Source organism: Urocampus carinirostris, chromosome 16, assembly GCF_059441175.1.
Source record: "Urocampus carinirostris isolate Australia breed hairy pipefish chromosome 16, RoL_Ucar_1.0, whole genome shotgun sequence".
Lineage (NCBI taxonomy): Eukaryota > Metazoa > Chordata > Actinopteri > Syngnathiformes > Syngnathidae > Urocampus > Urocampus carinirostris.
Window position 1 is genome coordinate 27,610,862 of NC_142364.1, and position 24,515 is coordinate 27,635,376.

General features: G+C 39.8%; 1 protein-coding gene across 1 annotated transcript; it reads left to right on the forward strand.

Moving 5' to 3' along the window:
* Window positions 1-1,757: 1,757 nt before the first annotated feature.
* Window positions 1,758-23,885, forward strand: miga2 (mitoguardin 2). The gene is made up of 15 exons (XM_088356264.1): window positions 1,758-1,849; window positions 5,640-5,857; window positions 7,865-8,075; window positions 10,005-10,120; window positions 11,391-11,514; window positions 11,684-11,814; window positions 11,970-12,087; window positions 12,264-12,370; window positions 12,451-12,563; window positions 14,655-14,727; window positions 16,179-16,265; window positions 16,777-16,875; window positions 16,980-17,114; window positions 17,177-17,347; window positions 21,744-23,885. The coding sequence occupies exons 2-15, from the start codon at window positions 5,762-5,764 to the stop codon at window positions 21,933-21,935; spliced, it is 1,773 nt and encodes a 590-aa protein (XP_088212390.1). The 5' UTR covers window positions 1,758-1,849; window positions 5,640-5,761; the 3' UTR covers window positions 21,936-23,885.
* The last annotated feature ends 630 nt before the right edge of the window (window positions 23,886-24,515 follow it).

Sequence of the window (24,515 nt, forward strand, 5' to 3'; positions counted from 1 at the left end):
TAATTTCCGGTGTATACAGCAAAGTTGAATGGCCGAAATTATTTATCTTTTCGAGCAGAACCTATCTATCTATCTATCTATCTATCTATCTATCTATCTATCTATCTATCTATCTATCTATCTATCTATCTATCTATCTATCTATCTATCTATCTATCTATCTATCTATCTATCTATCTATCTGTCTGTCTGTCTGTCTGTCTGTCTGTCTGTCTGTCTGTCTGTCTGTCTGTCTGTCTGTCTGTCTGTCTGTCTGTCTGTCTGTCTGTCTGTCTGTCTGTCTGTCTGTAACTTGTTTGTATATATTGGCAGACACTAGATCAAAACACAAATGGAAGCTGTCTGAATCTTGCGGCCCAAAGAAACAATTGAGGGCCTGCTGGATGACAGTTTGAGGCCCCTGCCTTAGTATTAAGGTTTAATGGGACAGGGTGTATAGTGAAAGACCCTCATGGTGGAAAAAACATTCATAAAGCAAAACCCATTGATTCAAAAATAAGCAAAATTGCATGATCTCTGATTTGAACAAGCATGTTTTAAAATACTTATAGGTCGAGAATTTTGCAGTCATTTGGCCTAGCATGAGTTGATTGTCTGCCATTTTGCAGCTAAGGGTACCCCCTATTTACATTTGTTTTGTCTTTCCTTTTCCTCTCCCTTATTTCTTATTTTTTCTTTCTGTTTCTATTTTTTTTTTCATTTGTTTTTATTCACTTTTTTTTCCAAGAAAGGTTGGGCAATTTTTTTTAAAAGAAAATGTATGCTTTTTGGTCACTTTGAGGTTCCGTAGATTGTATTCTGCCTTGTACTTTGGCACTTGTTTTCGTCTGCATTAATTGTTGATGTTTTTTTTTGTACATCATTTTGTGAAGAGTTTTTTTTTTTTAATATGTTTGAGAATAGTTGGAAACTTGTATCAGAGGTTTCCTTGTGGAAAACCCGATTCGACCCAAACTCATACAGACCCTAGACCCAGTGGCCCCCAAGTCAGAGTTTGAAATCCCTGATTTAAAGCAAGTGACAGCGTTCGAGCACCTTAGTTCAGAGGTTTCCAACCTTTTTCAAGTCGCAAGCTAGTTTTTGTTACTAATTAGGTCAAAAGGCATTTATTTGGCTATACAATAACAACTTATAATGTTATAACTATGTTGTTACTATTTTATTACCCGGTTATTTATTGGACAAAGGGTTAAACAGACTAAGTCATCCATTAAAGAACAAATATTTCATAGAAAATCACCCAAAATGACCCAGGACCGGTGAGGTTTTTTTCATAACAGGTCTGCGGGCACCTCAACTGTCCAAAGGTGGGACCCTGGACTATGTGGGATCCACGTTGGAGACCCTTGTTTTAGCCTTTATCTTTCAAGGTCTCAAACACCTTACAATACTAGTTCGATTATTTATGTTTATTTATTTTTGTATTTGTTTCTTTATTTATATATGAATTATTTGTTGCTTTATTTGTTTATTTTATTCAAATGACCTATTTATTCATTCATTCATTCCACAGCGTAGTACTGTAAATCATTTTAACCTTAAACAGAAACGTCAAAGAGCACGTGTGAGTTCCAGTGTTTTTATTTTGACCCAACATCGACTTTATTATTATGACAGTCCCATTTTTTATACATCCCAAATTACTTCCGGTATTGTTCTAAAAAAAACACTCTGACGTCATGACAAGTTTATTGTATCCGATTGGTCAAATTTACGGAAATACATTCAGTCCCCGCGCGTAATTGGCTGTAAGTAGTGTCAATAACGCCATCACCAACATTTGTCTGTGGGACTGTTTGACTGTGACACAAGCCAAGAATGCCCTTTCTTTGCTCTTTGGATGGCCACGGTATTTACTCAATTATTTGATTATATTATTATATTTTCTCTTGATTGTATACCGTGTTGGTTTCCAGAAATAATGCTTTAAATTTTAATTCCCTATATAACATTTGGTGACAGGAGACGTGAGCTTTGCTAGCTAGTTTGCTGGCTAACGTCGCTTCAATGTCCACTTGTCTATTCGTTTTGGACGGTCATTTTTCCTCTACATGATCTTGTTTTAAAAATGAGCTGAAAGAGGAGGATTTTAAACGCGGAGGATGTCATTGTCTTCCAACTCATAGAATGAACTCTGTTAAAGCTCTTTGCAGCGTATGCATTGTTTTTAAAAGGTCTCTATTTAAACCCGAACGTCAGTAATTTATAGATTGTTTTTGATTTAGTTAGATAACGTCATAAAGGTCCAATTGCACTTCGGTTCAAATGTGTAAATGAGTTTATTAAATAATACAAGTCCAGTTTTATTGCAGTCACAAGTGCGCATGGGTGTACTGCTGCACTGGTGAATTTAAAGAGATAGTTTGTATATTTTGACACTATTTTGTGGTGAAAACATACATCACAAAACCTAAAATTGCGATTGTCATGCATAACAAGTTCATATTTAATATATCGTTTACCATCTATAAACATAACTGTCAAACTCAGCCAATTGCGTCACTCATTAATGATTGCAATTACCATTTTAAAGTGATAATGTACCTTTACAAAACCAGTGTCACACCTATTTACTCACCGCAAGATGGACTGTGTCGAATAAAAAAAAAGATAATTTGTGTAGACAAGTTAAGCATATTTCTTGGTTCTTTCCCCACTTGCAGCAAATTCAGTTTTGCCTTCTATTGACCCTTTGCACACACTTGACCTAACCACGCGAGGACACCATGATGGACGGCAGTAAACAGTAATAAACAGTGGGTGCGGCCAGTAAACAGTAGGCAACAACAAAGAGACTGCACGCTAACTCACACCTGTTTTTTTGTTTTAAACATACAATCAATATTTCTTAGTAAACACATTATACGGACTGCGATCGTGGTACTCGTTCTGTCAGATTCACAGCGTTGAGAAGCATAGAAAGAACGGTCACGCATTCACAGTGTGTAGGGTGAAATTATTCTGCGGGCGAGTGAAAGTTAGCCACAACACTCGTACCTACTTAACATAAAATTGATTGGTAATACATCAAACGTTCCTTGTAAAAATGGTGACTGCAAATTCTGGAATAGTTTGAAGGCTGCGAGTCCCTCTGTGAGATTTGTAGATAAACATCGCCGTCTTCTGTCTTCATCAAAACGAATACAATTCTAAATCGTTGTCGGCTGCCACATCAACAAATCATAATTGTAGAAAGTTGTGGTTCTCTTCTTCTGGTGTTGTTATTGGTATTTCCACTTACTGCCTATTCAACTCAGGCGCTCAGGTGCTTCTTGCCGTATGTCATGGCTCTCTGCCAGGGAAGGCGATGTGACGTCACGTGCAAAGGGTCAATATGTAGCAGTCGCGCCACCACGGAGTAGCCACGGCTCACCCTATAAATTTGTTGGCCACCCTGTTTGCCAGCACTGTATATGGTTAGATTGTTGTATTTTTTTCATTCCCAATGCACAGCCAGGCAAGCCGTTGATCCTCACCTTCACCGTAGTCCCCCCGCCCCGCTTGTCATTTTTTCACCCAACTAAGTTCTGCCATGACTATGCCCTCATCGCTGTGATCGGCTGACATCTTTCCGCTTTTCTTGCTTCAGTGTTTTGCCTTGTTGCGCTCTACCCCTGCCCAAATGAACCTCCTTGCACTAGAGCTAAGTCATGCTTAGCGGTATGGTGGGATGTGGTCAAATGCCATGATTACAACTGTTATCATATTATAAGTAATCTGGCTGAGGTTAACTATAACTATATTTTACAAATGCTATACTGTGTATATGCATATGCATGTTCTCATTCACATTCAGCACTCATCAGTCTTCTAATAGTTATGCGTATCTTACAATGGGACAGGATTTCTATCAGAAATGCCATGATTACATCCATTATGTGTTAGCTGGCTGACGTTAACTGTAACACAATTAACAAATGCTATTGTGAAATGACTACATCTGTCGTCATATGCCTATACGCATACATGTTTATTAGCATTCATATTCGTCGATCATCATTTATTTAACAGTTATTTGTATCACTGATGTCATATAACATCTGCCAAATCATCAGCACCAATATTTTATTAATATTTTGCAATGCGATGCTTACATCTTTCGTCAAAAGCCTATATCTGTATTCTCATTCATATTCATTGCTCATCATTCACATAACAAGTTATGCGTATCCAATCATAGACGCATCAATGACATATATTATCCCAATACACGTAGGATGTGGTAATATTTTCTAAAAAAAATGTCATTACTCATTCGTAACATTACATTTTACACAATACTCCGACGTATACCAGTTGCCATGTCGGGCTGAGAACCATGGTCTTGACATGGAGGTGCTGATCTTCATCCCGGCCGCTTCACACTCGCTCCAGTGAGAGCTGAAGATCACGGCTTGAGGAAGCCACATCAGCTACAAAAAGCACAGATGCAATGCTGAGGCTGCCAAACTGGACTATAAGCTTTATAAAAATTATGAACAGAATCAGTGACAAAGGGAAGCCCTTGCGGGGTTCAACTCCCACTGGAAACAGATCTAACTTACTGGACAAAAACCCAATTGATCCTCTTGTTTTAGAGATTCGACTACCTGACGGACCTTCCACTCCAGTACACTTGATTAGGCTGGGCACCGTTCACAAGGTCCGGCAAGGCACAGCCCGAAGGGACAACGTGGGTCCCCCTTCCCACGGGCCCACCACCTGTGGGAGGGACCAAATGAGTTAGGTGCATAGAGAACCGGGTAGCAGCCAAAGGAGGCTTCCTTTTATATATTTATATTTATATTATATATAATATGATATAATATAATGTCCAAGTGTCCTTGGGCAAGACACTGAATCCCTAATGCCCGCAATAAGCAGGTCGGCGCCTTGCATGGCTGCATGGCCGCAATTGGTGTGTGAGTGTGTGTGTGTGTGTGTGTGTGTGTGTGAATGGGTAAGTGTGAAGCACATTGTAAAGCGCTTTGGGAGGTCTTCATTCACTTGAAAAGCGCAATATAAATGCAGTGCATTTACCATTTACCATATATATTATCTATCCATTATCTGCACCGCTTATCCTCAGTAGGGTCGCGGGGGTGCTAGAGCCCATCCCAGCTATCTTCGGGCAGTGGGCAGGGGACACCCTGAACTGGTTGTCAGCCAGTCGCAGGGCACACAGGGACAGACAATTCACTCGGTCATCACACCTAGGCACAATTTGGACCGGCCAATTAACCTAACATGTATGTTTTTGGAATGTGGGAGGAAACTGGAGTGCCCGGAGAAAACCCACGCAAGCACGTGGAGACCATGCAAACTCCACACAGGAGATTCGATCTCATGACCTCAGAACTGTGCCGCACACGTGCTAACCATTGCGCTGCCGTGCTATATATATATATTATAAAATGTAATAAAATGTTTGCGATAATTGTGAAAGGTTTATGATTATGTGACATAACTAAAGATTTTCAACACATCTGGTGTGTTTTTCTTTTATTTTTAAAGAGCCTGCATTCGGGCCACCTTTCCCCTGCTTAACAGTTAATGCAAGCTTAATTACCTCCTCCAGTGATAATTCCCTGTCTGAAACTGCGGGAGGGTGCCTTATTTCCAGGATGTTGACTTTGTGCTGTAATGGTTTGTCGCTGCAGGGTAACCCACCATATGATGGTACAGTAAAGACCAACTCCCTGAGCTCTGGTTAACCCAATGCCTCAGGTGAAAAGTTTCTGGCATTTCTTTGGAGAGCGGTTGCCACTCACCTAACGCGGAGATGTCCTTGAGAAGAACGGAGGGCGTGTCCATTGCACAGGCTTTGGCCATGACGGTTGCTGAAATACCAGTTTTCCTCTACTCCACGTTTGGCCAGGTAATACGGGGTACAGCTGCAAAATCGGTGCTTTTTGGAAAAATGTTGGGACAGAATGCAGACACAGCTCTTTTATCGTAACAATGTTTCTAACCATTTTGTCACTGACGTGTAAAAAAAAAAAAGTATTTTGTTTTGAGTTTTTCATTATCTAAATCCTGCCACATCTGTAGAAAATTTATTTCAAAAGTAATTATTTTCTTTATTTGTATTTTAAAAAATTACTATAAAAATAATTTTGAATGCGTTTTTGGGTGAATAACTCTGTATTGTTTATTCCAAAGCAACAGAAGGGTTCTTTAAGATTTTTTTTTCCATAACAGAAATGATGGGGGTTTACAATCAACAGGGATGTGATTTTTCCGCTAATTCGCGGAATTCCGCTTTTTTTATCTCCAAAAATAAAATTTTAAAATTTCCGATTTTTTTAATTGGTAAAAAACCGATTTCGTCTCGACAGCATTCCATTTTAGTGTTTCCGTAACTGAAATGAAACGTACTTGCGATTGGTTGAAGTCTCCGTGTTGACCAATAAACGCGCTTGTTATAAAAGCGTAGGAGTATGCCATTGTTCATTTCTCACACGTTTTTGCCGAGTGTTTAAAGAAAGATGTCCGAGATCGAACGCAAAGATGCTCCGCGAGTTAAAGAAATTGCTAAGATCGTAAAAAACAAGTTTCGATTGGACTGGTTAGAGAAGGAATTATCTACAAATGTTGGTGACCCCGACGTGATCCAATGTAGCGAGCAGAGACGGGAGTCGTAGGCAGAGTGTCAAACAAAGGTGCCAACGAAAGCTGCTTTAATGACATTTAAACTGGCAATAACAAAACAAACACGAGAGTGGCTAGAACCGGCCGAATTAAGAGTCCCCCTAGGAACTCGCTAACTAAACAATGGTTCCGTGGGTGAATTATGTACAACCCACTACAGTACTTTCATTTATATATAACATCTTCTGCTATAACAAAGACATTTGTGGTATGTTCTAATATGAGTTACTTTTCATTTGGTCATGATACAATTATTTGTTCATGAAATTTGAACTCTTCAACATGATTTATGTGTTAACTTAGTAATCACATGAGTTAGATATGATGATATTCTCAGTGATAGTTTTTAAAAGCAAAGGCAGTCCAATGTTTTTTAATGTGACTGATTTTGAGTTGACTTAAACTGTAATTTTATATGGGATAGTTCAAAATACATTGAAAATTTATGCTGTTGTTTTGTCTATTTCTTTGTCATCTGAGTGCATTGAAAGTACTTAAAAACACGGAAAACCCATGTGCTCCGGGGGGCTTCGCCCGACTTGTCCCCCCACCAGGGCACTGCCCTGGACCTAGCTGGGTGCCCGCGGCCCCCAGACCCCCGCCTAATTTTCAGATAATTTCACTTCGGTCAAATCACATCCCTGAATCAAACAAAATGAACATTGGTTTAAAATACTTATTTAATTTTATTTAAAAAGTGGTGGTTGTATTTTATTTTATCCTTTTATACCATAGGAACATACTCTTCTAAATGCTAAACTCCATTTTCTAATACAATAATGAGTCAAATCAATTTTTGCTTTCTAAGGAAGTAAGGAAGGAAACGCATACTGTATCCTTATCCATATATTTTTCCATAATCAAACAATTTTGAAAAAGCGCTAGGGAGCCACTAAGAAGAGCCAAAGAGCCACATGTAGCTCCAGAGTAAGTTCAGCCAATAGAGAAGTTCAACTTTGTTAGCGATAGAATGCTTTTTCCTCTGGCTTTTGGTGCTTGTATATGTCCAGAGCATCTTGTTGACATGATGGCTTTTAGAGACACTTGAAATAAATTTAAAAAAACACTTACATAATTACTGTACTTTAAGATTACAATGGAATTAAAATATTTCCGTCTCACATGCACGTTAATATGATGAATTATGTGAAATATATTTATAATCAAGGAATCAATGGGATACAATTTTTGACTGCTGCTGCCCTGTTATTAATAGCTAATAATTTCCTGTCAGTCCATCTTCTCACAGCTGAGGCTGAGCCCGAGCTTGAAGAAGGTGCTGTTTGCTACAGCACTGGGTAGCGTGGCATTGGCCCTCACTGCCCACCAACTGAAGCGGCGCGGCAGGAAGAGGAAGCAGGCCATGAAGACCAAGGAGGACCAGGGGACACTGGGCATGCCTGAAGCACTTCTCAGGACAGGGAGGCCATCCTCGTTAAAGAGAGGTAACCCCTCCAATACCAGACACTATTTTTTGCTCCATGTAAACCACAGCGGCTTTGAATATGGTGCGGCTACTTTTTTCTTTGGCGGTACAAGGGAAATAACCAGCTGCACTTTTCCATAACGCAATGCGCTCTTAATACAGAAGACCGCGGTGACACCTTGAAAACATTTGTGACCCCCTTTGCATTTTCTGGGCAAACATTATTCTTGCAATAGATAACAGGACCAAAACAGAAGTTTTGAGAGTACTTTATTGAATAATTACAACATACTTAAAATATTTCAAAAGGTTCACACATAAATTGATTCCTCAATTGAAACTTCTGAATTGAACAACAGTCCAATTTATCAAAAACGCTACTAAATTCTTTCTAAATCATCAAATTCAGGTCACTGAGGTTTCCTTTAATCATTGAGGAACGATAACAAGCAAATGTAATTCTGTGCATTTCTGCGGCAACCACCAATGATAACAACAAAAAAAGACACGTTGGAATATGGCACTAATCTCTTTAGTAGAGTTGCCCTGGTGCTGTTGTGTTTTACAGTCTTTTGTGTTCTTCCTTGTGCTTTGTAGCACTCTATTTCAGTTGCATTACACAATACAGGGACATGTAGTGGTCACATATTTTACAGTGTCTCTTTAATTTTACATTTGATACTTGATATTTGATTAGATGAAAGAAAAATAAGAAACAAATTATTGATGTCCTATATAACTTTTTTGTAATACAACTTAACTATCGAAAGCATGTGATTGATCTGTATTATGAATTTTACTCTCAAACCTAAGATTATTTTGATATGTTCCTGAATGCCCCACTTTGCATCAACAACAAGGCTGTGGAGGTTGTCAGCAGTATCAAGTTCCTAGGGGTGCACATCACAAACAAACTCACCTGGTCCGTGAACACTGCATCTCTGGTTAAGAGGGCACAGCAGCGCCTGTACTTCCTGCGGAGGATGAGGAGAGCCCACCTGCCCCCACCATCCCTCATCACATTCTACAGGGGCACCATAGAGAGTATCCTGACCAGCTGTATCTCTGTGTGGTGTGGAGGCTGCAGCGCTACCGACTGGGGTAGTGTGAGGAGGGTAACGAGGACAGCGGAGAAAATAATCGGGACTACACTTCCCTCCATTCAGGACATTGGCCAGAAGCGCTGCTTATCCCATGCTAAGAACATTACCGGGGACCCCTCTCACCCCCATCATGGACTATTCACTCTGCTAGCCTCTGGGAAGAGGTACTGCAGTGTGCGGTGCAGGACCACCAGGCTCCGCAATAGTCTAGTCCCCCTGGCCATTAGACTGTTAAATGGTCAATCTAACATACAGTTAACTTAAATCTAAACGGCTGCTAATTTGACTTTTGCACTAGTGGCAGTTTTTTTTATAGCTTGCCACTCCTTGCACATTTGATCTCTGCACTATTGTTACTTACAGTGTTATTACTTACAGTGTTATTGTTTACAATATAATGGTACTGTGTACCTGACTTGTTAACCTGACTGCCCATCTTGCACATCTGGTTAGCGTCTCTTCTTGCACTATCGGCACTATGGTAAATAACACAATACAGCTTTATTTATATCTGTACACTGAAGGACACTGAGGGAAACTGTGGGAGTCAGATCCATCGACATTTCGTTCTGTATACACGTGTACTAGAATGACAATAAAGTAGATCTGAATCTGAATCTGAATCTGAATGCTGGTGGAAGTATAGCCCATAAAAGTAGACCCAAAAATAAGATTTTGGAAAATGATTTATTTACAGAAAGGTAGGTAGAAAAAAAGTAAGAATACTATCCAACTCAAACTAACCCAAAACAAGAATGCAAAGTTGTCATGACATCAATGTCAATCGTCGTATTGCCCAGTTTTTGAACAGATTTTTTTCCCACCTGTCATTATTTTGCATGTAGCTCCGCTGATGGCCCGACAAGGCATGAGCCCCAGCACTCGCAGCAACGACACACTGAGCGGCATCTCCTCACTGGCTCCCAGCAAACACTCGAGTTCCTCGCACAGCCTGGCATCAGTAAGTTTTAATCATTGATGCACAAAAAAGCAAGGGCATCTTCATGTGTAATGCACATGTTAATAAGCATTGGGCAAACTCTCAAAAAATCAAGACATGTACAAGAATCTATAAACTCCAATTTAGGACATTCAGAAGCAAAGCAGAGAAAACTAAGTAGATTGCCAAAATACAGAAAGATAATTACCACTCGTTAACAGAAAACTTAGATGTCAAGTATAGATACATGGGTCAGTTTCTAGGAGAGACCAAAGGGACGTGGGTTTTAGATCAGGGGATGGTGTAATAATAGTCTGTAGTTTTATGTATTTAGAAGCCAAACTATTTTGAGAGGTAAAGACCAATGGCAAGGATGAGATTCTAGTGAGTAATTTGTACTCATGTGTTTAAATGAACTTAGAACTGTTTGATGTTGCTCTTTGGGAGAAGTCTAGTCAGAGTTAAGTTGTAATATCAAGTCTCCTGGAGATATAACCATAGATATGTTGGGTCGATGTTATTATTTGACCACCACGGATCATCATGGCATTCTTGGGGCGCTTTTTTACAGTAGATCTTTGGTGAGCTGTCACATTAAACGGTTTGGTTAAAATATGATCTTGACTGGTATTGGGTTGTTTTAGTCCGACTGCAGATAGCTCACTTGAAATGGTTGGGCTAGTACTTTTCATTTTCTGATTACCCGTACTGTATACGTATTACAATTGTATTGAGTTTTGTGTAGTAGTACATAGACGAATAATACACGCTTACTCGCTAAATAAGCCACAGGTGTATTGGCTAATTACTCTTGGACATTTCCATTTTATTTTCTCTCCCCACGGGGAAAATGCTACAGTTGTATCTGTTAATATATAGGGTAAGTCTATGCTTTTGGCTAACCATGAATGAACACATCTTGTAAACACGTGAGGCGCAGCAATGGGGCTCACTGTCAGAGCATTTAGGAAACAGGCAGGGTACTAATTTGGTTTAAGTGAGTCACATAAATGAATTCTTCAACAACCTCTTATTGCATAATGACGTCGCTCCTGCTTCACCCTTGCAATCTGATTACTTGCAAACTTTGTGTATGCGGGGTGTACGTTTGTCATTTGTCGTGTAAACGATTAATTCAATATGAGTTCTGATTCCAGTTCCAGTACATTCCCTGCATTAAAATGTAGTCATTGATTGCTGTTCTGTAACGTTTTTACAACACTTTGTTTGCATATTATATGTTTTCTACATCTTTATGATATCTTTATTAATAAAAATCCCCCACTCACAGATGCGAGCAGCGACATCGCCTAATCAGTCTGTTAATCCGCCGACACCGTGGGAGACCGAGGAAGCTGCGCCTGGGGAGCAGGCTGCAGTTGAGGACGCCAATGTGGAGAATCTCTATTTGATGGGTACTTTATAAATTTGGGCAACGCAAATGGCAAAACTCTGAATATTCAATCAATTTCAAAGCTGTACCTTACAAATCATTTTTGTACTTAATGGTAGGGAAACAACTTCCAAAACCACAAGTGTAGTTCATGAGTTGCTAAGCAAGTGTGTTGTGTATGCCTTTGTCAGGGATGGAGCTGTTTGAGGAAGCCCTCCGAAAATGGGAGCAAGCCCTTCATGCACGCCACAGCCGCAGAAATTTGAGCCCTACTAACAGCAGTTTGGCGTTGCAGGGTGCGGCTTGCGGGGACAATACAACAGTAAGTATCAACTGTTTCTTGCTTTTTGGTCACCGAAGTTGTTTTGGGTGGCAGACCTCCCATCTCTGTGTCGCCATAACCCCCATTAATCATTTAATGTGTCATGAGAGCAATTTCACTCACAAAGAAATTCAAAGGGCTCTTCCTTCTTCAAGGTGGAAGTTAACAATAAAGTCTTTGCTGAAAAGCTGGAGACACTGCTGAACCGGGCCTACCATTTGCAAGAGGATTTTGGGGGCAGCATCCCTACAGAAAGTGTGCTGGCTGACTTTGGTAAGACAATATGTTTGCATATGCAGCAGATAAAATTTCAACACAATTGAAATTGAGACATGCGGGGCTGACATTCACAGTGCAAAGCTGCAGACTATTTTGACTGTAAAGCAATCTGTTTTTTTGGGGTGGGAATGCAGCATAATACAAGAATTTGTTGTACTTTCTCTTGGTAGAGAGTGAGGGCACGCTTATCTTGCCACCGCTGGAGAATTTCCGTCTCCCGCCAGATGACGATGCTGCCACGGTGTCATCCGACGATTCTTTCTTCTCTGCTGTAGAGGTCAGTATTGTTGATTGGACTATAGAACCATAATGACACCCCAAATTTGATTTGATTTTTTTGGTGGGCGGGGGGTTTAGATGTTTGACGCCATTTCACTACAAGACCCCTACCAGCTCCTAAAGCCTGCTGCTCTCTACGAAGAAGCCTTGGCTCGTGTCAGGGAAGAACGGGTGGCCTACAGGTCCCTCAGGTACAATTGAATTAATAGATCCAACAGCGCTTGCTATCAGCCAATCAGAACGTGAGGTAGACAACAGCCGGTGGCAACGGATTTAGGTCGTCCATCTTTGTATCACATGTGTTCCACACGCTTGTACAGTGGTTCCTCTACTTATGAATTTATTCTGAAGTGGGAGTAACTTTGTAACCCGAAACATTTGTAAATGGAGTGTTTTGTATCAAAAATGGTTCGATAATCAGAGGTATCCGGAACGATTGGTAGGGGTGAGGTTCCTCCCTTTTCCTCAGACAAAAATTAATTTGGAGAAGGGTTTGAAGTGAATAAAGGCTTGCGGGTGCCTTCATGTTCAATTCAATGTGAAGGTGATTGATGGGAACTGGAACAAAATGATTTGTTCTACAGTTAATGTTTTATTTTTATTAAATTGAAGTTTGTGTTTCCATTGGGTCAGTTATAACACAGCACCAGGGATGTGATTTTTCCGACTATAGTCAGAATCCCGACTTTTTCACTTTCACTTTTTCACTTGCGTAGCAAACAAATTAAAAATCCAACTAAAAGTTCCTAAAATATGGCCTAATTTCGTTTTCACGATCCGACTTTCCAAAATTGACAGAAGTGATGGAAGATATGCTACGATAGTACGATGGCATTGATTGGCTCATACATTTCATTTCCTGTCTAACGGCCAATAAAAACAATCGTTGCATATGAGACGCTTCGCTCACAACAATGTCGGTTGTGGAAAGAAAGGATGCGTCACATGTTCGAGAAATCGATAAAAACGTTAAAAATAAGTTCAGATGGGAATGGTTAGAAAGGGAAATCGTGGATATCATAGGGAAGAAGGAAGTGACCACTCTGCTAAGTGATTTTATCCAGAAAGTCGATATCCCTGACAAAGCTTTGTGCACGTGGTGTAATGAGAAAATTGATTACGGATCACGGGGATGCAAGACCCTAGTGGCTCACGCTAAACGCAAGAAACGTGAAACGGTTGGAGTCCAGGAAAACAAACTTTTCTAACGCTGGAACATTCGGATGTGACTCGAAAGTGTCCAAACCATATGGACTCCATCCATTGTTTACATTGACCGCTGCACCTGTTCCAATCGATCAAAGAGAACCACCGAAGCAACCCGTCCCACTCGCAGACAGGATTGTCAATGCTGATTCAACACATCTGATTTGCTCAGTTTGTGGTCGGAAATTCACATGGAAGTTGTGCCTAAAGATATTTCTTTCAGGCAATGCTGCTGGGATTTCAGGCGGAAAATTCACTTCCATTTACCATGGCACCAAAACTTGTGAATCTTGTAAAAGAACTAGCAAGGGACCCAAAGGCGCTAAATGGACTTTCTATGGATAGAACAAGTTCATCTTACAAAATGAAATCTGGTCTCGGTGAAAGCATGGAAGAAGAAACTCTCGAGCAACTCAGAAACAACAAGTTTTCAATGAACATTGATGAATCAATTAACAATCTCCATAGAGTTTTGTGTGTTCTTGTCAGCTACTATTCTCCCTTGATGAAATCTGTTGTTGTCGAACACCAGGTTTTGGACAAGTAGATTGCTTAAAACCCAGGAGCTTCGGGGGGGCATCGCCCCCCGGGAGTCCCCCCACCGGGCTCCGCCCTGGACCCGCCGGGGGGCCTGCGGCCCCCAAACCCCCGGCTAGGTTTCAGACTTTTTCTCCTCACCTCAATCACATCCCTGCAGCACGCTATCTGCCTCACAGCATGTTGTGTAGCCCCTCCCTGCCACATTAATTTGGTACAGTACCATAGTATAGAAACCTGGACATGCCTTAAAAAAATCCGGAACGGGTTTGTTCTGTCATGGTTATGAACTTAAAAAGTTATCTACAAAGATGGCCTAAAGAAAACTTTGCTTATTTTATAGCTTTAGATGTGCCAAGAAATAAGCGTGAGGTGACATATCTAAAACTCATTAAGGTCTGTGTGAATTCGTGTTTTATTTTTTAATTGATTGTAACCTAGTCTCTGTGATGAAATGAGAAAAAAAAATGTCAACAAACAAAAAACAAAAAATGCATTGTTTTAAAATGCTGTCTAAATAAAAACAAAAATCTTCCCAGGACTGAATTACTCGAATGTTGCGGGGACCAAGACTTCCTGGCCAAGCTGCACTGTGTGAGACAAGCATTCCAGGTGGGTGTACACTTTCGCAACTTTCATATATTTTTGTGAGGCGGGGATTGCATCAAGTAAACACTGCTCGTGAGCAATGTTCCCTCTAATTTTCCACGGGTCTGAGCGTTCACACAAAGTCGGTGAGAAACGCTTGAAACAACAGTGAGCCACCATAATCCCAAGTGTGGCAAGATAATTAATTATCAAACATGTCCAAAACTTGACATCAAGTTACATTTTGCAAAATTATTTTTCTCTTTTGAATGAAACGACTCATGTACTATTGCAAAGGTTGTACGACCTACAAATGTCGTTTGTTCTTAGAATTCTTTCACAAGATATCCATTTCTTTTTATTTCCTGATCTATTTTTTTGCATAATATTAACATTCTTGGGGGCTTATTTAGTCAGTTGTAAGATACAGAACTGTACTTAATCACATTTTTAGTGGAAATACAATGTTGTCAAGTAATTGGAAATTATTTGAATGCAACACAAACTTTTTATTCTTTTTTCAGTTTTTTTTCTACTTTTTTTTTTAATTACTTTTAAAAAAAATCGTATTGTGTTTATTTTTTCCGAACTGTTACTTTTTTTCTTTTTGTTCTCTATTTACTTTTTTCCTACTTTTCTTTTTTTCTGGCTTTTTTCTAAATTTTTCTTTCTTTTTTTCCTCTTCCTTTTTATTTTTTTTCCCAGCATTTCACTACTTTTTCATTTTGGTATTTTTTTTCTTTTTTGTTCTATTCCCCCCTTCCTTTAAGTCAATTTGTGCATAATTTTACTTAATATTTGGTCATGTTGGGATTAAAGAAGCAAAAACAACCTGAAGAGCCGTTTAGGACCCGAAAGAGCCGGTTAATTTTTAGTGAGCCGAGCCGAAGAAGCCGGTTCTCGACATACTCTACTAACTTTACTCAACTTTGTTCGACTTCAAAATACCGCATTTAGGACACAACGTCAGGGGAACCCGTGTATTTTTACCTTCATGCACTGTAACTTTGACTTAAGTCGCTTCTTAATAAGTAATTTTGAGCCCTCATTTTTGTGCGCTGGCTAGATTTTCTTGTGCGCTGGGAATGTGCGAGCAGTGCGCAATTGCGCACGCGCGCAGTTTAGAGGGAACACTGCTCGTGAGGAAATATTGTCCTACCCTGTTTCTTCGTTAATTTAGCCTATAGGACATCAATTTTTGATCCAATAACGAGTTAGTCCATTTTTTTTGGGGTTGCGGCTTATAAAACGACAAAATTGAGTTTCATTATTAAATTTGAGCAAGCAGCTATTAGTTTGGTGCACTCTGTATTCCAGAATTTCCGGTAACTTTTGTAATCAAGTGTCACGACTTTGATTTATTTAAGTTTTGAAATATTGGGCAGAAAAAAAGGTTGCATTTCAAATCCCACAGTTTAGCCAAATGTTAATATAAATCATTAAGCAAAAAAAAAATGCTCCTACCCATCTTTTAGGTCCTGCTGATGGACGAGACGCACCGCACATTCTTCATGGAGACGGGCAAGCAAATGATTGCAGGCTTAATGGTCAAGGCCAACAAGGTAATGAACCCTTGTTAATTGTCAGGATCAAAATCGAGACCCACTCACATATAAAAATCTCATTACAAAAATCCCAAATCATATAATGATTCTGAAGTTCCCAAGCTTCAAACGACTGTTCCATTGGGAAGCACTGCTCACAAAAAAGTTGCGGAAATGCTTTAGTTGGGGAGACACATTTGGGCTTACTGTACAGAAAACACAAAAAACAATGTTTTAAAATGTGATTTAATGGGGAAATATTGCATGTGCACAACAAACAGACAAGATCATTGGCTGCTCTCTGCCCAGTCGATAATTAGCTGCTCTCTGCCCAGTCTGGAGGACATTACTCTGCTTTATTATCTTTTAATTTTCTCATTAAACTCTTTATTACGTGTCTACTCTGGGGTAACAAGTCTCATCTCTTTGCAAATGATGTTCATAACGTTATCAATGACAATATTGACAATTCAAATTAATAGATTTCTGGCTCTGTAAAATGACACTTTTTTTACTATGTCATGTTTAGAGTCCTAAAGCGTTCCTGGAGACCTACGAGGACATGCTTCTCTACACTCAAAGGGAGGAAACATGGGCTATCACCAAGATGGAGTTGCAGGGCCGAGGGGTGAGCTCCTGAGTCGTGTTCTGGGTTTGCCCTACACAACTGTGTACAAAGAGACTAACTATGGGTAATATTATCACTGATTTTCTGAAACCTACAATTCAAAGGTGGTGTGCATGACCTTCTTTGACATCGTGCTCGACTTTATCCTGATGGATGCCTTTGAAGACCTGGATAACCCTCCCTCGTCTGTGGTGGCCGTGCTTAGGAATCGCTGGCTCTCGGACAGCTTTAAAGAGACGGTGTGTTAGTTGATTTTGCACGTGCTTCTGATTCATTTCTTATTGTGTCGTTTGTACTACAGGCTCTGGCGACAGCTTGCTGGTCGGTGTTGAAAGCTAAAAGGCGCCTTCTCATGGTCCCAGATGGTTTTATCGCCCACTTTTACGCCATATCGGAGCAAGTGAGCCCTGTTTTGGCCTTTGGCTTTTTGGGTCCGAGGCAGCACTTAAGCGAAGTGTGTACTATTTTCAAGGTGAGTATTTATTGGTGTATTTTTCTCAATACATTTCTGTTACATAAAAGAGCACTATGTATTGTTCCTCCCTTAAAACTTTGATTTTATTGGCTTTTTAAAAAAAAGTTGCCCGCCACATTGGGTTAAAAAAATTGTAAAAAGCCGTGAGGGAATTATTTACTTTTGTCTGTGTTTACCGATTCAGTCTCTAATCGATACCTCAGCAATACATGAGAGAAAAAGGTAATGCTGGTATATCCAATTGTTCTCCTATTGCCGCTGACATTTCAAAAGGAAATAATACACATATTTTAATCAAGTTGGTTTTGAACAGCTCAGAGTTAAAGCAAAGTAATAAATGTTGTCGCTTTTTAAAGCACTATATTTTATAATAGTCTTTGGAAAAACTATCCAATACGGCTAGCTCAGAAGTATTTTTCATTCAAATATCAAGACAAAAGTGATGTCAGAGGAACAAATTTAAGAGTACCACTATATATTATATTACAAACCTTTCGTACTTATGTAAACAGTGATACTTCTTCGTTCGTTCTGAAAACTGTTGCTGAATAAAACATTTTGAAGCGTATTTTACTCTACAAACGGCTAATATTGTCCTAGACCCCCATGTTTGGACATTATTCTTCATTGATTAAATACTCCCCTAAAGAATAAGTATCGTCCGCTTACATTTCTGGGTGAGAAAAGGGAGTTTCATTGGAGGGGAAGAGGGAAAGAACGACCTCTCCACCTTTTTATTAACGGCAGAACTTTTTATATAAATGATGGAGAGGCTTTTACACAGGTAAAGTTGCGAAATCCAATTACAAACTGTGCTTGTGGGAAGACAGTAAATTGAAGAAAATGCTGGGTTACATTCGGACATATAAGTGTTCCTTCTAGCCAATGGGATGCCAGTGACTCGCTTAATTTAGACACGTCGCTTTTAAACTAAGAGCAAAGAGGTATTTTTAACCCCAAGACCTGTGAATAACGGCATATACTTCATTTAAAAATATTGCTTTTTAAATTGATATATATATGAAGAAAATTTTCGTGACCGGGATATTTTGTTAATAGATTCGCTCGTAAGCAGTGTTGGGCGCGTTACTAAAAAAAGTTTTTTTATTACCATTACTAGTTACCTAGTAGATAACTAACTACATAGACAGTTAAAACTTCTTCTTTGTTCCTTTATCTCTTTGTTTTCCTTATCCTCACTGTAAAATGTGGAACTGGAGTGCCACGTCCAATTTCGTTGTCACAATATATCCCATGTTGTAACAATGACAATAAAGGCATATTCTATTCTATTCTATTCTATACCTCATTTAAAATGCAATTCTGTTACCCCTAGTTAGCGTCCCCCTGGATACCGACACCCAATTGTATTATTCTGAAATAACTCCCCAGTTACAAATAATTGTGTATACAGTACTCGCATTTATTGGGACCACTTAAAACTGCTTAAAAATGGCCACATAGTAAAATAAATGGAAGAAAACTTGTACACTATTTGTGGAAGCGATGGAGCCTTGAGGGCTTGCAAATGAACACCTAGTCGAGACACTCCATATTTTGTCTATGGTCTTCCACTTGATGATTTCCTCTTCTATTGCTGGGTACTGTTCGGGCATGGTGTACAGAAGCTGCCCCTACTTACGAATGAGATTTTTCGTAAGTTGAATTCGTAAGTTGCTTCAGTGCTATATTTTGTATGGAATGAATGATTAAGGTTTATGTAAGTATGTTTAAGGCTTGTATAAATAACCTGTATTGTTTTGTACTAAAAAATAAACATTTCATGAAATAACATGCTCTATAAAAATAAATAAAGTTAAGTTAAACTTACTTTTGGAAAATGGGCTTCAAGCGTTTGATTACTTCCTCCTCCTTGGTAAAAAGTGGCCGAAAAAAAGTGATCCAACCATTTTATCAACAGCATCAAGCTTCCATATTCCACTTTCATTTCAAATGAAACGGCTCACCACTCCTTTACACTTGACACCAACCATATTGAATGGATGCACGAGATATTAAACAATAAAAATGTCAAAGTTCTTAGCGCGCTGGAGATACAGTATAGAATGTTTACACACGAACTAAGAACAGGAAGCAGATTTCTCCTTCTGGGTGGATGCTGGGTGACCTCTCACAGCGCCACTTGTCGGTAGCAGCGGAAAGAAGCATAGCAGTGCTGTCCTGTACTCGCTAAAAGGTGCACAATTCAAAATATAACTTATAGCAATGTGCGGAAACTTTTTGACATCCCGAAAAAATGTTCGGATCTACCGTTTTTCGTAAAGTCGAATAGTCGTAAGTAGGGGAGCGTCTGTAGTGCAGACATAATTTTTAAATAGAAAAATAAAACAATTAGAACATGTGTACCGTGAATTCTGTGCTTATGTTTGCCCTGTTGATTAAGTTGGTTGATTGTTCCTGTATAAACAATGCCCCCTCCCCACGTATTGGTGACACACAACCATTTAAGCTGATGCCCGATATTCAGTATTTTTTTTTACAGTTGTAAAGACAGCCTAGATACGAGTATACTGGACTGTCTCAGAAAATTAGAATATTGTGATAAAGTTCTTTATTTTCTGTAATGCAATTAAAAACAAAAATGTCATACATTCTGGATTCATTACACATCAACTGAACTATTTCAAGCCTTTTATTATTTTAATATTGCTGAATTTGGCTTACAGCTTAAGAAAACTCAAAAATCCTATCTCAAAATATTAGAATATCATGAAAAAGTATACAAGTAGGCTATTCAACTAATCACCTGAATCATCTAATTAACTCGAAACACCTTGCGAGGGTTTCCTGAGCCTTAAAAACACTCAGCTTGGTTCAGTAAACTAAATCACAAGTATGGGGAAGACTGCTGATCTGACTGCTGTCCAGAGGACCATCATTGATACCCTCCATCAGGAGGGTAAGACACAAAAAGAAATTTCTCAAAGAGCAGGCTGTTCACAGAGTGCAGTTTCAAAGCATATCCACAAAAAGTCTGTTGGAAGGGAAAAATGTGGCCGGAAACGCTGCACAACCAAGAGAGATGACCGCAGCCTTAACAAAATTGTGAAGAAGAGCCGCTTCCAGAATTTGAGGGAGCTTCAAAGACAGTGGGCTGAAGCTGGAGTCCAGGTATCAAAAGCCACAGTTCACAGACGTGTCCGGGAAATGGGCTACAATAGCCGTATTCCCATGGTCAAGCCACTTCTGAACTCAAGACAACGGAAGAAGCGTCTGACTTGGGCTATGGAGAAGAAGCACTGGACAGTTGCAGAATGGTCCAAAGTCCTCTTTTCAGACGAAAGCAAGTTTTGCATTTCATTTGGAAGTCAAGGCGCCAGAGTCTGGAGAAAGGCTGGAGAAGAGCAAAATCCAAGTTGCTTGAAATCCAGTGTGAAGTTCCCACAGTCAGCAATGGTTTGGGGAGCCATGTCAGCTGCTGGTGTTGGTCCACTGTGTTTCATCAAGTCCAGAGTAAATGCAACTGTGTACCAAGAGATTTTAGAGCACTACATGCTTCCATCTGCTGAAAAGCTCTATGGAGATGAGTATTTCATTTTCCAGCATGATCTGGCACCTGCTCACAGTGCCAAAACCACCAGTAACTGGTGCATTGACCATGGCATCACTGTCCTTGATTGGCCTGCCAATTCCCCTGACCTGAACCCCATAGAGAATTTGTGGGGTATAGTTAAGAGGAAGATGAAAGACACCAGACCTACAAATGCAAATGAGCTGAAGGCCGCTATCGAAGCATCCTGGGCATCAATAACACCCCAGCAATGCCACAGGCTGATTGCCTCCATGCCACGCCGGATTGATGCAGTAATCCGTGCAAAAGGATTCCCAACAAAGTACTGAGTGCATCAATGGACATTTTCAAATGTTTGATTTAGTTTTGCTGTTATAAAATTATTTTTTTTACTTGGTCTGAGGAAGTATTCTAATATTTTGAGATAGGATTTTTGAGTTTTTTTCAGCTGTAAGCCAAAATCAGCAATATTCAAATAATAAAAGGCTTGAAATAGTTCAGTTGATGTGTAATGAATCCAGAATGTATGACATTTTTGTTTTTTTAATTGCATTACAGAAAATAAAGAACTTTATCACAATATTCTAATTTTCTGAGACAGTCCAGTATATAGTAGAGGGAATATCAGTTGGGAGAAATTATTGTACTCGGTGCTTGAGACTTAAGTAGAGGAGTAACACACCATGTTGAGAGGACAATTTGAGTTAAAAGTTTTTATTAATAATGGGCTTACTTGCCGAGGAAAGTAATTGCGTTCCAGGAACGCGTTACTCCCAACACAGCTTGTAATTAGAGGTACCACTTTAAATAGTGTATTTTTTGTGAACGTGTACTAAAAGTGTCTCTTTCCCTCTCTCCTAGCAACAAATCGTGCAGTACCTCAAGGACATGTTTGACCATGACAAGGTTCGCTTTACGTCAGCGCAGTGCCTGGCTGAAGACATCCTGAAACTTTCACACCGCCGCAGCGAGATCCTGCTCGGCTACCTCGGCATTGACAGCCTCCAGGAGGTCAACGGGGGCCTGCCTCGTGACACGCAGGAACCTTACTAAACTGCAAGGGATGAGATTAGACCTACTTGCGCACCAGGATTTCTGTCACTATCAAAAAATCCATCATAGAATGAAAGACATGTCTGATGCTGGACTGGCAGCTGCTCAAACTTCACATATATCTCACAACCTGTTGCATATTTTATATTAAATATTGCCTCATTTCTACGGATGAAATTGTTGCCCTTAAATTATACTTGAAACTCCTTGGGCTGCAGCATATCGTCGTCTTAAATTTTGAAATGTATAAACGGAACTTTTTGTGTGTTATTCTGCTGTCTGCTACTGTCGGTCTTGCGCCTATTAAAGGTATTCCCAAACAGTATTTCGATTAATACCAGAACGTGGAGTGTTCCTCCCAACAATTATGCAAGCACGTTGAAAAATATTCCACGGGACTCGAGAAATTAAGTCTCAAGGTTGACCGATCTGGCTTGTTTCCTATAGAGTTGTGACGTCATTGAAAGACCACAACATTTTCAAAATGGTGAATGTCATTAACACAACATGTGAGGCGAGTTTTGGAATAATCAGCGTTTGTAGTGAACAGAAAATGCATATAGCTCATTTTTGCTTAGAGAAATTGAAATCGCATTGTAAATCGCAGATATATTTGTGGATCTGCAAAATACATGATTCACACCAGATATGTTCCTTTAATGATACTGGAAAAATGGAAAAATTGGATTTGAAAGTGCTTGAATTTTGTTGTTAAAAGGTATACAAACCCTTTATCAGCTGCTGTTTTAGTGTACGTCCCTTCTTTGCCGTCGCCTCCTTGTAGGTAGGCGATTGTGGCATTTATTTTGCACTTTTCGGTTCGTGTCGCGGTTGGCATTTTTGGTCCAGCTAACTCCCCGTGAGCGCCGAGGGTACCGAGGGCTTTCCTGTTTAGTTAGCTCCCTGTAGGCGCTCGTTGGTTGCCAGGGTTGCAATGTTTTCTGCATCGCTTGCTTTATTCCTTGCCGGCTCCGCTTTTGTCTCTGTAGTCGTTGCCGTTTTTCATTGTTGGTTCCTGATCGAGCAAAGATCTGGCTCAGCCCAGCCTGCGGGTATAAAAGCCCGAACAAACCCAAGCCTGACGAATGAACTTGGTCTGAGGGACCAAGCCCGAAGCCAACCTGAATTTTCATATTTGATTTGTGAGGAGGAAGGGTGATTTGGGCCATCTCTGCCTAATACTGAATTTCAGGCCTGGGCCCAAGATCTTTCTTTTGATTCCCGGTAAACCTGGCTGCTTACTTCGTGTTTTTTGGTCAGCCAGACTCGCTTTTTTTCGCTGAGGCTCCAACTGCCTTTCGGTCCCTGGTAGCCCCCTGTTGGCTGATCTCCGTGTTAGCCCCTTTTTGTCTGCTTGCCCTGTGTTTTACCATTTCTGCTTCCACCTGCGATACAACACCTTGGCATTCTCCACAAAAATGAGTTTAGCTTAAAACACTCGCAACCTTGTGGGCTACTTAATACTTACAACACAATGGAGACTGGCTTGCTAATGTGCGAGTGTTCCTCTGATGATTTCAAAGCTCAGTATGACAAAAACAAGACAAGATATATGATGCAAAGAAGCATGTACTATTTCCTCCAATTTTGTATGTTTAAGAATTTGGGAATACCTTTAAAGATTGATGCTGTGTTCGGCCCAATAAACTTTTTGATGGGATGCCAAAAAATAGATATACACAAAAAAAACACATCAGTAAAGTTCAAAATATTCACAAATGTTCATTCACTACTGACAAAAAGTTGAGACATTCGAGGGGTGTTTAAGGATGATCCCCGGAAGACGGCAAATTGCAGTGTTATAGAAACGTGTTTAAATTATGAGTGGAAATTAAAGTCATGTTGAAGGAATGTAACGCAATGGTAGTCTGACGCAGTAGGTCAGGGATGTCAAACTGTTTGGCTGTGTTCTGAGGCGAGCCGGATCAGTAAAAGAATGTCAACTCTGAATTTTTTGCTTTGTTTTTCAGAATTATGCTTTATTATTCAGCCTACATTAGTAACCTACCCTGTAATATTGTAATCACGGATGACAAGGTATCTTTTCTAAACACAACCCATTTATTCACAATTTTTTTTTTTGTTTGGCATTAAATGTGTAACCTGGGTCATTTTAACTGTTAATTGAATGCAGTTTGACACCTGAACCAACTCGCCACACAATACAAACTCAACACTGCCCTGAAGCGGCTGGAGGGAGCTCTTGGTATGCTTTTATTCAGAAAACTTTGAACTTTTGATAAGAATGATGTAAAAACTTGCTTATTTTTTTGAGCTACTGGGAAAATTATGGAGGACCGGATAGTGTCATCCAACAGGTCGGATTGGCCTGCAGGCTGTGTGCTTGACATCCCTGCAGTAGGTGGTTTACAGTGCAACCGGATTTGCGTGGGATTTCTTTGCAGCAGTCGGTGGATGTGTCAAGTTGCTCGTTGATTCTATGGCGCAGGATCGCCACGTTACATGTATTTGACTTAAATCCAGATATATATTCATACAATTATTAAGAGGTGATACATTTACATAAGAGATGATATCTGTATAGAATAAACCAGTTTGTTTCTGCCTTCCCATTAATAT